General features: G+C 39.8%; 1 protein-coding gene across 1 annotated transcript in view; it reads left to right on the top strand.

The window, feature by feature from the left end:
• UBAC2 (UBA domain containing 2) overlaps window positions 1-13,084 on the top strand; it is a 107,924-nt gene that overhangs the window by 69,160 nt on the left and 25,680 nt on the right. The window contains exons 5-6 of the mRNA XM_086771085.1: window positions 2,313-2,436; window positions 4,362-4,409. Coding sequence (XP_086627211.1) covers window positions 2,313-2,436; window positions 4,362-4,409 — 172 coding nt within the window. The remainder of the gene's footprint in view (window positions 1-2,312; window positions 2,437-4,361; window positions 4,410-13,084) is intronic.

Here is a 13,084-nt window from a genome sequence, read left to right as displayed (position 1 = left end):
TTTGACATTTAAAAAAAAAAGATACCTGAATGGATTTTTGTGTAATACCTGTTTATACTAGATGTGAACTCTGTCTAAAAAACAAAAACTGGCAAAGGTCTGTGGTGCCTGTGAACTTAAGTGTTTTAGGAGAAAAAGTCCATGACTAGGTTTCTTCTAGATGGTCAGGTACTGGGCAGTGTCAGACTAGAATTACATGAATCACTACCCTGGACGGGGGCTATGCTTTCTGTGGTCTCTGTTGACATTAGTGATGAATATTAACATTTAAGGAACCTTACAACATTCTCTAATCTCTTTTTAATACACGGTTGTAGTCATGGGAAGTTCCTTTTTGTACTTTCCCATCTTAGGATTGAGCACACTCTTGCATGTGAAATCTCTGAGTCAGTTTATCACAGGAGGAATAAAACCTGAAAAGCATGCCACAGTTGTGGTACTCCCGCATGTCATTTGGTAAGAGTAGAAAGAAATAATTTAAAATTACTTTTCTAAGAAGAGAAAATATCTTTTTTTTTCTTTATTTTTCTTCTCTTCACTCGTCAGACCTGATTTACTTCAGTAAATAGTGTCTGTAATGCAAGCATTTATGATGAAGAATTATTTTTGTATGTGGCACCTTTTTAACTGTGCCTATCAACTCCTACAACTTAAATTATTTGAATTTATTTTAGGAAAGTGTTGTGTGTGTTTATACAGGTGGGTTTTGTTTATGTAAAAAGGATTATATGCAAAATTTAACATTTTTCAATAGTTCCTGAGTTGGTATTATCTATACATTCAAGTGCATTTGTCTGTGTGTTAAATGGATGGTACTAAAAATGTTTCTGTAATTAAACTGTATTTGAGTCCTCAGAGAGGAAGCTTTTCAGCAAGCTGGACTTCAGATATAACAAGTGAAATGATAACAAAATGCTCTTAAGCTACAGCCTATTAAATGAGTAAAAATAATATTTGAAGGGTTTTGTTTTTTTTTTTTTTACAGCTGTGGGTGTTGCATTTGGCAGTTATTCAGGAAATGTAAGTTTTAGTATTCAGACCACCATTTCACATGGTATTACTCCTATCAGTAGCTCCTGCGGAAGGGAAATGTATTTTTGAGTGAACACTTCAAGTTATTTGAGTCCTGGTTTGTGCTGTTTGCAGAATTCCCTCTGAGTAATTCCCTTTTGTGTAAAGGCCTGTGGAAACTGCAACTCTTCAAAGCTTTGATAAGCTGGTGAGCAGTGAAAAATAATCTTGTGCAGCATCCCACGCCTGTCAAACACAAGGCAGCATAGGAGCACGGGCGAGGATTCAGCTGGGAGAGACGTGCACTTTGCAGATAGCTTGCCCTGGCCTGTAGCTTGCTGCCTGCAGGTCACTACCACGGCAGCTCCACCAGTGCAGCAGGTTGTGCCTACCTGAAGTGACCTTTTTTTCCTCCCTTCTCCATCCTAGGAAGTATATTTCTTCTAGAATCTCCCATATCCGTGCTTTTGGCATTGGCTCTTCTGTGGTTCCTCCTGTTGTTTTTAATATATGGTTTAGTTTTCTGGATGTTTTATCATGAGGAACATGGGGTTTGTCTCAGGACGTACAAAATGCACTGGTTATGTTCCCAAGCTCAATCTAGGTATCTGGTCATTGTAAAAGGTGCCTGAGTTTTAAATTCTACAAAGCTGCTTCCAGCGAGGGTTTAGAAACTTAATAAACACCTTGTGCTGTGATTAAGGTGAGGACCCTAAAGAAAGTTAGTTATTTGTAGGTCTGTGGAAGTCACTGGCAAAGGGAAGTTGAATCAAATTGTCAGTATTCCCATCTTAGATACTGCAGTCTATTGGTAATTCTCTAGCACCTTAAACCTGGGTCAATATGAAGTATAACTTCATAAGTGAAGTGGTTTCTGTGACATTTTGGGATATAGATAATCCTTACCGTTTGTCCACTTGGATCAAAGAAGTTCTGTTCTGATGCAAGAGACTACTGCTGTTCTTGTGTGCTGTATTTTATAGAAACAGTGTGCTATTAGACTAAATGTGTTGCTTTGTCTGCTGCCTCTGGTCCTAAACATCTGGAAATAACATACTTTTTCTCACCTGTTTATTCTTTGCAAGGGTATTTGTCAAATACTAGTGGTTCATTATTTGTTATTGGATCTATTATCCTGAACACCACAAGTTACCTAACTGTTGCTTCCCAAAAAAGGCTTTTCCTTGCAAGGTGGTATTACATTTTGATTGTTATGTACTTAGGTTTAACCACTTTTGATTGTTTTGCACTGCTGTTGCTACTATCATTCTCATTAACCATCTCTATCTTTCTTTTTGCAGCTTGGGTCCTGTATTTGCTCTATTTGTACCATTTTATTCCTCCATTCCAAGAGTGCAGGTGACACAAGTATTAGGCTACTTTTCTATCACAAACAAGACACTGGTCTATATACTGGGTTTACAGGTATGGTATGTACTTGCTTGTTCATCTTTTAATGAATTACTGATGTAGAAGTTAGTTCTTCTGTATGTTCGTCTGTGAATTTTGATGCTTCCACGTGTATAATTCCATGTGTTTAGCTAGTGATTGTCCCATCAACTAAAATATTGAAAAACATGTGTTGCTAGTATGCATTTCTATATGCTGAAGTGGTGGGCAAGTGACCTCTTCTTCCATTGTCTTCTGTCTTGATGTCTTGCTCAGGAAAATATAATAGACAATTCTATAATTATTTTATTTTTTGTCAATTAAATGAACTAGATGAAAGTAGATGAAAACAGAACCTGATGTTAAGGCATATGATTCTTTCATCTTTCGAATTTGCTTATACTCTTGGTTTTGTTTATTTTCCCCTTATCCATTAGAGCTTCACCAAAGCTGTAGAATACAGTATTTTTCTATGGTAAGCCTGTCAGTAAATAATCAAGGTTTTGGCTGAATTCCACTTTTATATAAATTAATATTATTTGTATATCAAGCATTACTATGTGACAGGTAATTTAAGAATAGTGTAACACAGAGCACAGCAATATCATGTAGTATTATGTTAAATATGAGTGGAAAAATATAGGTACTTGGTACAGAAAGGCAGTAGTTGTTCAAAAAAACAACAACAACAAACCCTAGCAACCTAGAAATGAATGGACATTTATGTCACAATCTGAATTATGAAACAGGAGACATGCAAACTTATGAGAAATTGTACTCATTTTTATATATTCCAAGGACTCAAAAATAGCTCTAGCACGAGCAACGGAAAGCACCATGGTTATGTGAAGTGTGGTCGAGAGTATTTTAGAATGAATGGTCAGTTTCAGAATGTTGACTGGTGCTCCACATGAACATTTCATTCATCTGTTTTGCTGTTCAGCCTTTAGATTCCTTCAGTTTCTACTCCAGCACCTTATGTTCTTGATCTTACAGAAATCTTGTTTCCTGCCTTCCAAAGCCATCAATACCACTATTACTCGAGTCTTTGGGAAAGCCATGATATTGTCTGAGCTCTTTTCCATTGTGTCCTTTGCCTTTTGCTTTCATACACACACCACCTCCGATACAGATCACTGCTGTTACTCATCACTGTGTCTTCACTGGATCTTTGCTGCGTACAGAACGGTTGCTGCCATCACGCAGAGGCTGAGGGAAAAATCATTTGCTTTCTCCTCATTTGTAAACTCTGCCCTTCTCTCAAGTCACTCTTTCTGTAGAGAGAAGTCTAGAGGGAAGGTGTTCTCATGATTCAGTCAGCATCATGCGGAACTATTTTAGTAACCAGATCAGTCTAATGTTCAACCCATTTTTCCAGTTGGTAATAACCTTCTCCAGGTGATTAATAACATACTTTACAAGATAAACAGTGGGCTGCCCTGTTGGCTTATCAGTTGTGTTTTTTTTTTTAAATCCACTCTGACCTGTTTCTATGATTTTGTGTCAACAAATATGCCACTGAGTGAGAACTTTATTTCTTTAATTCTGATTCTCACACTTAGTGTCTCCATGACTGCAGGTCACTTGCACTGCCTGCCCTGCTTGGAACTCTTCTCCTGTTGCTGCTGAGTCATTTCCTGTGCTTCAGTCTATCTTTTAGTCTTGTTTTTCTGTGCAGCCCATAACTGACATCCTGTTAATACTTAGTATGCTATATGAAAATAAAATGTATTGTTCTGTAGAAGGAGAACAATTGTTGGATCTCTATTTTTTTCCACTTCTGCTACTTCTGGAATACGTCTTTTTTTTTTTAATGTTAAACTGCATTTTCAGAGAAATAAATGTCTGACTTCTCTCTTTGTCATGACAAGTACATAGCCTATATAATAGTGCAATGTAGTAGCTCAGACAGCAACAACTGTATAAAATTAAAATTTTTAATCACTGCTTTTGTCTTCTAGCTCTTAACCTCTGGCTCCTACATCTGGATTTTAGCTTTAAGTGGATTGGTAAGTCTTACTATTTTAAAAATTGTGTGTTGCTTAAACCTCTCTATTATATATACAATCAGTGCAGTATATTTGGACTCAAAAATAACAGAAATTACTGACTAGTGTTTTTATTTGTAATGGTAAGTAGAGAGTTTTCATCTTTAACTTCCAAAGGCATAAAGCACTGGCTGGCTGGTGATAAATGGACAGACAACAAAAGTCCTGGTTAATATTTGCAGGCTGCCACTGCTCTCTGACCCCTAAAATTAATTTTACTGCCATGGGTGTAGCTGTAGACCCACAACTATAAATGAGACTATTGAGGCAATGATAGAAATATGTGCCCTATTTTTTTTTCCGGTTTTCAGCAACCCTCAAGGTTTTAATCCAGGAAGCAGCTCTTAACAACTTTGCTGTGAGGATTTTTCATGTTTTGCTGTTCTCCTAAGACATCTGTAGTGTAGCCGTTTCTCACTATGGTAACAGCAGTAAGGGTGCAAAATCACATCAGTCAGATAAAGTTGGTGTGATCTGTCTTTCCTTTCCGACTCTGTTCTTAGTATTAAGGCACTTAGTGCTAAACCAGATTGTACTGCATCTTCCGGATTGTTAGATACTGATAAGCTTCATTTAAAATTTTACAAACTTAGAAATTAGGAGCTCAAACTCTGATTTCTTGGCCCAAAATACTGTCTGCTTTTCAAACAGTGAAAGTGCCACCTCTTAGAAAGAAGCTCTTTATTAAGTTGATTAAATCTTAAGAAGAACTTAAATTGTACCATTGTTATTTAGAACCTTTGTATTTATGATGAGCTGAGGGCGAAATGCCTGTGAACACTTCACATATTGCTGCTGTAACTCTGTAGTTTGGTCTCTTACCATTTGCATTGCATTGACTGTTCCAAAATATTCTGTGAGTTGGCAGGATAACTAACTGGAGTGATGGAGTAGTGAATAGTGGAGTCTGTTCAGCAATTTGTTCTCACCATAAATATCAATGAAAACAGTGCAACTAACAAACCAGAATTTCTCTGTCCTGGAGATCAGCCCAAGCCTCTGTGCCCGCCTGAGGATCTGTAGCTTCCTCCAAACACAGTACCCTTCCTGTTACTCTTCTGGCTCTTTTAATAGCCCTTCCTTTTGAACAGGTGTTCATTAGAGAGGGAAGGAAAGGAGAGGAAAGAAAAGGAAAGGCATTTTAACTCCTTCTTTCCTGGTGGCAGGAACTGTATGTATATTTGGTTATAAGTATGTGTGTGTATACGTATATACACACACACACTTACTTTGTACTTTATATGTATAAAACTTACCAAAAGTGGCTTTTTTTCATAATATATTATGCAGTTCTTATTTTAATTGCCTTTTAATGTACAGTTTTATTCACCTTTATAATGAAGCTTTTTTAGGATTCTTTTTTTCATAGATGACCTTTTTTTAACTGCAGGTTGACAGTATGTTTTACATAGGTGTAAGTTTATAGGAATAAACTGAGCTTTCTCTGTGTTCAGGAAAGCTTAAAAAAGATCATTTGAGGTTTTTGTATTGCTTCAGCCAGCTTGAATTAAGTCATCATTAATGATGATGTGTTTTCAGTCTCAATTCTTTCTGCAGCAAGTGGAGAGCTGAACTCTACTGTTTTGTTGTAAGTGCTACCATTTGGAAAGAAGTTCATGTTATGAATTTCAGCCATTTTTTGCACAGCATATCTGCCACACTTCCATGAATAAGGAATCTCTTTTTCTCCTCTCTTAGAAATGATAATTTGACATCTTTTTTAAGAAAACTTGGTTAAACAGTAAAGTTTCACAGTATATTAAGTAATCTGAAGAAGGATGTGAAACTCTGTAAAGGCATCTTTTAGCACTATGAGTGTAAATACTTGCTTAACATACGTACATGTACAATTACAGAATACATAGGTTGCCAAATCAATGTTAAGTCATTCCAACAACCTATGTATTTTTGTAATTCTTACTACTCTTGACATTTTCTAACATACTATATCTTTGTTGAATCAAATTTTCTTGTATTTGTACAAAAAGGCATAGTAAACGCATGAACTCCAAGTCAGCTAGGTGTGATATTTAGTCACTAGATCATTGCCTGCTAGACACTTCACTGCCTGTATTTTTAGCTGTGAAGATCACTTGGACGCTCATATGACTATATATGAAGCTGTTCTGCAATTTAGCTTTTGTTGTACTTCTGCTTATGTGGAATATTAAAATGGATGGTGCCAGCATGATTTTTGAATTATTGTCAGTTTCCATTTTCTGTTCACCATGTTCCCAGTTCAGGTTTATTTAAATTCTCACAAGTGATATTTTAACATGTAATGAACACTCTTAGACTAAACAGGATCTGACTTTCCAGGTACAAGGTGTGGCACTGGAGATTGGTTTCTGTGTTCATCCTTGCTAATGCTGTTAGACTTCCCTGTGAATTCCAGGCAAGGTGTAGAGCAACTGGGAATTGTACCATCTGGAGTTCTTGTTTTCTTGGTTTTGAGCAATGCCATCATTACAAAAATGTGCTTGCGTGTATGAGTCTGTGTATGCAGGTAGGCATTGATGTAATGTGCCTGGTGATAGGGAATTTTAGACAATCTGTAGTTTTACACTGGATTATTCTCAGTTACGGAGATCACAGCATGTGTTTTGTTATTGGAATACAAAAGGTCCACTGTTTCTGTCTTTGCCATAAGGTATCTTCCTAGATCTCTAATTTTGAATCAATGTAGGAATACATTCTTAAAGGCAGCTTCTTTACTCTCCAGATGAAGCTGGAGTACCTCTCAGTTATCCTTCTTTTGGTATGTCAGTACCAGGCCTGGTAATTTCAGTAGCCTGGTATGTTGTGTAATACATGCTGTTTAAATACCTGATGCTTATTTACAAAAAAAAAGGGAGAATTTCAGCATTAGACTGTAAACAATTTCACAAATCTGATGTAATCATTAATCTGTAATGTTATTCTTATAATTTATGGAACTAATTTAGGGGTTTTTTGTGATTTGTTTCACCAGGAATATACCATACTTGGTACCTACAGTCTGGAATTGTTTCTTATCATAGGGGAGGCTTTATGTCATAAGACTAAGAAACTTCATATTAGAGATGCAGATGTTTCACGAGTCATACAACCTATTTCCATTTGACTTTAAGCCAGAAATTCTTTAAATAGTTGTTTACAGAAGTGCTTCCATATAATGCATATCACTCAGTTTAGTGAAGGCTAGAAGCAGTTTCCCTACTATTTTTTTTTAAAACAGTCAAAACACCTTAGAAAATTATGTCTACTTGAATGTTTCATTGGATGCATACATATCAACTCATCTTCTCCCACCGCCCCCCCTCCTCCCCCCGTTTAAATCTCATGGGGTCTTAGCTTACATTTCTCATTGCTGTACTCTTGGAGGATTGAAATTTGAGGGGCATGTCAAGGCTCACTCAATCATAGCTACAGCATACCTGCCTCAAAAAGTAAGCTCAGGTTGGCACCAGTAGATGAGATATGCCTGCTGGGACATGCAGTTCCCTCCACTCATTAGTGTAATGTTGTCATCATACAGATCACATGCCAGGGTTTCTGCTAACTATGTAGCTAGGACTGTGTTTCACTGAGGAAAAGTATTTTTCAGGCCCCTTCTGTGATTTTAGTGCTGTAGACTCTTTCTTCTTGTCTAGTGTAATTTGGGTTTATTTGTTTGCAAGGTGACCTGCATTGCATAAAGTTCAAAATTGCGACTGCCCCAAGTTGTCTGTGAGCTGCCTTGATTTTGTGTAGAGTTCAGTTCAAACCTTAAGAAATTGATATAGTCTTAACCTTACAAATGCTGAAGTTTCTAAAACTCTGTTTACTTTGCAGATTTCACTAAGCCAAATGCAACACCCTTCTGCATTGTCCCTGTGCTATACTATTATTTACTTTTCTCAGGTTGTATGAAAAGTTGTGCTTTTTATACTTTAGATATTGGAAAACTCTAGAGAATCTGTTAAGATGGAAAATTCAGACAGTGTTGAGTGCTTGGTTTTAATTTCAGTTCTGATTGGTTTTAGTGCTTTAGTTCTTATTCGTAATTTTGAAGTTGCTTAGTTGGTTTTACATAGACTACAGCTATCTGTTGTTAAATGCTCCCGAGCATACTTTGGATTGTTTTGAGTTCTGTTTGTTAAGAACTTTGTTCATCCTTTCTGTTTGTTATTCATTGTTCTTTAGGATCAGCATTTATAGGATGAGATGTGATTGGACTGGGGAGCAAAATATTTAAACTAGACTTCCATTTTTTTTAGTTCTTGTCTTAAAAATAACATTATGTAGTTCATGTCTGATCAGACCTAAGAATCATTGATTTTCTTGTGGTTCTTCCTCTTCCAGATCTTTCTTAAATGATCTTGAACAATCTGTACTGAATTATTTTTGTTGTTTTAAAAAATGTTTTGAAGGGAATGCAGAAGCATTTGTGTTACCCCATAGTGCAGTATTCACGCTTAAAATATCATGCCTTAGAATTAGTATTAAGTATGTCCTGACTTGCTTGAAGAGAATCCTTGATCAGAGCCTGATAACATAGCATGCAGTTACCTCCACGTTCATGTCCTGCCATGTGTCCTTTATCCTCCAGTTAGTCTGGACATCCTCCAATCATCCATGTTTAGTCCTATAGAGATCTTTTGTCAATGTCAAAGTATGATAATCCTTGAATTCTTTGTAGTTGTGTCATTATAAATGGTGATTCAGGTAAGTCTTCTTACATATAGTTAAATGTCTTGTGGTAGTACTTTGATGACACAGAAGAGAGTCAGTTTGCATAGGAGCTAGGTGCAGTGGGCCAAAACATAATTTTCAGCTGATTACCCATTGTCATTGACCACACCATCAAGAAATCCGATTAAACACCTCACAGGTGTTGCTCTGGATGTACACTGGGCTGCTCTGTATAGAGCTGTGCTTGCTATGCCTCCTTCATGATCTGGACTTTCTAGCTCAGGCTTGAGCACCACACTAGGGCAGTTGCATTTTGCCTGTCAGCAAAGGTCCTGTTACACACCTGCCCATGTAACAAAGTGCTATAGAGGTCTGTCGTGGTTTTGTTAGTGAGGGGGGGCCTAAGGTGGTAGCTTCTGTAGGAAACTGCTAGAAGTCGCTCCCCTTTGTTCAGTGGACTCGGCCGGTTCTAGGGCGGACCTGCTGCTGGCCAAGGCCGAGCCAATTGGTAGCAGAATGTCCCGTGATAACGCCTCTGCGATAACGTATTTAAGAAGGGGAAAACAGAAAAAAAAAGAGAGAGAAGAGAAGATGTGAAGAAGCTGAGCGGGGGCAGAGGTGCAGAGCGGGAGGCGCAGGCCTCATGGGCCTTGCAGGCCTCACCCTCTGGCCTCTCGCCAGGCGGCTGACTGGGCCCGACTCAGTCCAGCCCTGCTGCAAGAAGTGGAGAGGAGATGAGAAGTGAATAAGATGATGTAAAAAAAGATCCTGAGAGACATCTACCAGCCTGTTGTGAGGAACGGCTGCAGACGCCAAGGTCAGTTCAGAAGGAGGGGGAGGAGTAATGCGGCTCCTGGCCAAGATTCCCCTGCAGCCTGTGGTGACGACCATGGTGGAGCAGGTTGTCCCCCTGCAGCCCATGGAGGTCCACGGAGGAGCAGAGATCCACTTGGAGCCCGTGAAGGACCCCACACTGGGGGAGGTGGATGCCTGAAGGCAGCTGTGGCCCGTGGAGGGCCCGCTGGGACAGCTGTTCTAGAGGGACTGCACCCGTGGAAGAGATGACCCACGCCGGAGCAGTTCCACGAAGGACTGTGGCGTATGGGTGGGACCCCACAACGGAGCAGGGGAGGAACGTGAGGAGTTCTTCCCCTGACCATGAAGCAGCGGCGTGAAACAACATGTGATGAACTGACTGCAACCCCCATTCCCTCTTCCCCCTTGTGCCGCTCGGGAGGGGAAGGTAGTAGAGATAATGTTAAGCTCAGGAAGAGGGAGGGGTGGGAGGAGGTTATCTTCTTCTCTGTCTCATTATCCTGCTGTTTGTAGTAATAAATGAATAGTTTTCCCCAAGTCGAGTCTGTTTTGCCCGTGACGGTAACTTTAAGGATTTCTCCCTGTCCTTATCTCAAACCTCGAGCCGTTTTTCCTTATATTTTCTCTCCCTGTTCTCTCTGAGGGTGGGGGGAGTGAGAGAGAGACTGCATAGTCTGGTCCGATCGGGGCTGAACTACGACAAGGTCTGTACTCTGCAGCTAGATCATATGGCACGTTACTGGGGATTATGTTCTAAGAACGGCAGCAAAAGGTTTTGTTGTATAAAAGATGTGAATAAAAGTATTGACCAGGATACAATTTCAAGACCTGACATTCAGATTACAGCACCAGTCCTTTTTGGATTATATGGATAACCGCAGCTCTTTGTCAAGAAAGTTTGTAAAGATGCAGAAAGTATTACCAACACTTTTTATTTGTTTTCTTTTTTCTTTTTTTTTCTTGTCAATGTTTCTTGAAGTCCTAGCTCAAGGAGTAAGTAGTTTTGGGGGAATGTTAGCTTTTTTTTTTTTTTAATAAGCTTTTAATTCTTGTGCAAGCTACCACTTCAAAATCCAAAAGAATATCTGAAAGGCTTAGAAATCATAAATGAAACTTTAAAAACAAACAAACCAACAAGTTGAGAATAGATGCACTGTGCTGAAATAGCAGTACACTCATGCTTGCACATACACAAAGAAAGACTGAGATCTGACCAGTGAAGATAGCATTGAAGGACTCTGAAGAAAAAAAAAATCAAAGTATCTGGAAAATTTATGAGCTCAGTCAGCTGAGAAGGAAATTGAAGAGAATTTGTTTTTTATTAGTCGTCTTTTTCTGTGAATGTAAGTATTGCAAAAGGCTATTAGACTCATAGTAACTATTTCCGCAAAGAAAACCCAAACAAAATAATCTGTTGTGTTACAGTTGCATTCCAGGTTATAACTACAAGTTGAAAATACATGTGTGGTGGTTTTCACAGACTTTTGGTTTGATAAATGTGTTTCTCTAATCAAGTGTCATAGTTCAGCCCCGATGGGGACCAGACTACGCAGTCTCTCTCTCACTCCCCATACCCTCCGAGAGAACAGGGGGAGATAATATAAGAAAAACGGCTCGAGGTTTGAGGTAAGGACAGGGGGAAAATTCTTAAAGTCATTGTTATGGGCAAAACAGACTTGACTTGGGGAAAACTATTCATTTATTGCTAAAAACAGCAGGATAATGAGACAGGGAACAAGATAACCTCCCCCCACCCCTCGCTGTTCCTGAGCTTATCATTATCTCTACCACCTCCCCCCCCCCGCCCCCGCCCCAAGCGGCACAAGGGGGAAGAGGGAATGGGGGTTGTGGTCAGTTCATCACACATTGTTTCATGCCGCTGCTTCATGGTCGGGGGAAGAACTCCTCACATTCCTCCCCTGCTTCGTTGTGGGGTCCCACCCATACGCCACAGTCCTTCCTGAAACTGCTCTGGCGTGGGTCATCTCTTCCACGGGGTGCAGTCTCTCCAGAATGGTTGTCCCAGTCGGCCCTCCATGGGCCACAGCCACCTTCAGGCATCCACCTCCCCCAGTGTGGGGTCCTTCACAGGCTGCAGGTGGATGTCTGCTCCTCCATGGGCTGCAGGGGGACAACCTCCTCCACCATGGTCGTCGCCACAGGCTGCAGGGGAATCTTGGCCAGGAGCCGCATTGCTCCTCCCCCTCCTTCTGAACTGACCTTGGCATCTGCAGCCGTTCCTCTCACAAGACAAGTTCTTCACAACAGGCTGGCAGATGCCTCTCAGAATCTCTTCACATCATCCATTTCATCTCCTCTCCACTTCTTGCAGCAGGGCTGGGCCGAGTCAGGCCCAGTCGGACGCCTGGCGAGAGGCCAGAGGGTGAGGCCTGCAAGGCCCATGAGGCCTGCGCCTCCCCCTCTGCACCTCTGCCCCCGCTCAGCTTCTTCACATCTTCTCTTCTCTCTCTTTTTTTTTTCTGTTTTCCTGTTCTTAAATACGTCATTGCAGAGGTGTTATCACAGAACATTCTGCTACCAATTGGCTCAGCCTTGGCCAGCAGCGGGTCTGCCCTAGAACCGGCCGAGTCCACTGAACAGAGGGGAGCAACTTCGAGCAGTTTCCTACAGAAGCTGCCGCCTTAGGCCCCCCTTCACTAAACAAAACCGCAACATCAAGGTAGATTAGAGATCTTAATCAAGGCAGAATCTTGACACAAACTTTAACACCTCGTTTTGATTCTAGTTGTAAAGAATTCAGAACATACTAAGGGTAAAGCAGATAAAATAGGTCAGATAGCAGATAAAATAGGTCAGATAAAAGTGTCACTTCACCTTAAGAATACTGCTATTTGCTTTCAATTTGTTGACATTTGAAAACAGCAAAGTCTTGAATACATACAATTAATATAGTTAAATTATTCAGAACGACATAATGGAGTATTTACTGTCAAGTTCTCACTATTAGGCAAAATAATGTTCTACACCAATATGCCTACTGTTTTTTCCATGTGATGTCATTTTTTAAGGTTAATCAGATACAGTAATTTTAATATCTCAGTGGTGGAACATATGTATCTTTTCACGTAAAACATTGGAGAGCTTCCATGTTTGGTTTACCTAATGTAAAAGAAAACTACAGCTACTTCCTTTTTCTAAAAAGTGTA

Source organism: Chlamydotis macqueenii, chromosome 1 (assembly GCF_036417535.1).
Source record: "Chlamydotis macqueenii isolate bChlMac1 chromosome 1, bChlMac1.mat, whole genome shotgun sequence".
Taxonomy (NCBI): domain Eukaryota; kingdom Metazoa; phylum Chordata; class Aves; order Otidiformes; family Otididae; genus Chlamydotis; species Chlamydotis macqueenii.
This window is presented reverse-complemented; position numbering and strand designations above follow the sequence as displayed.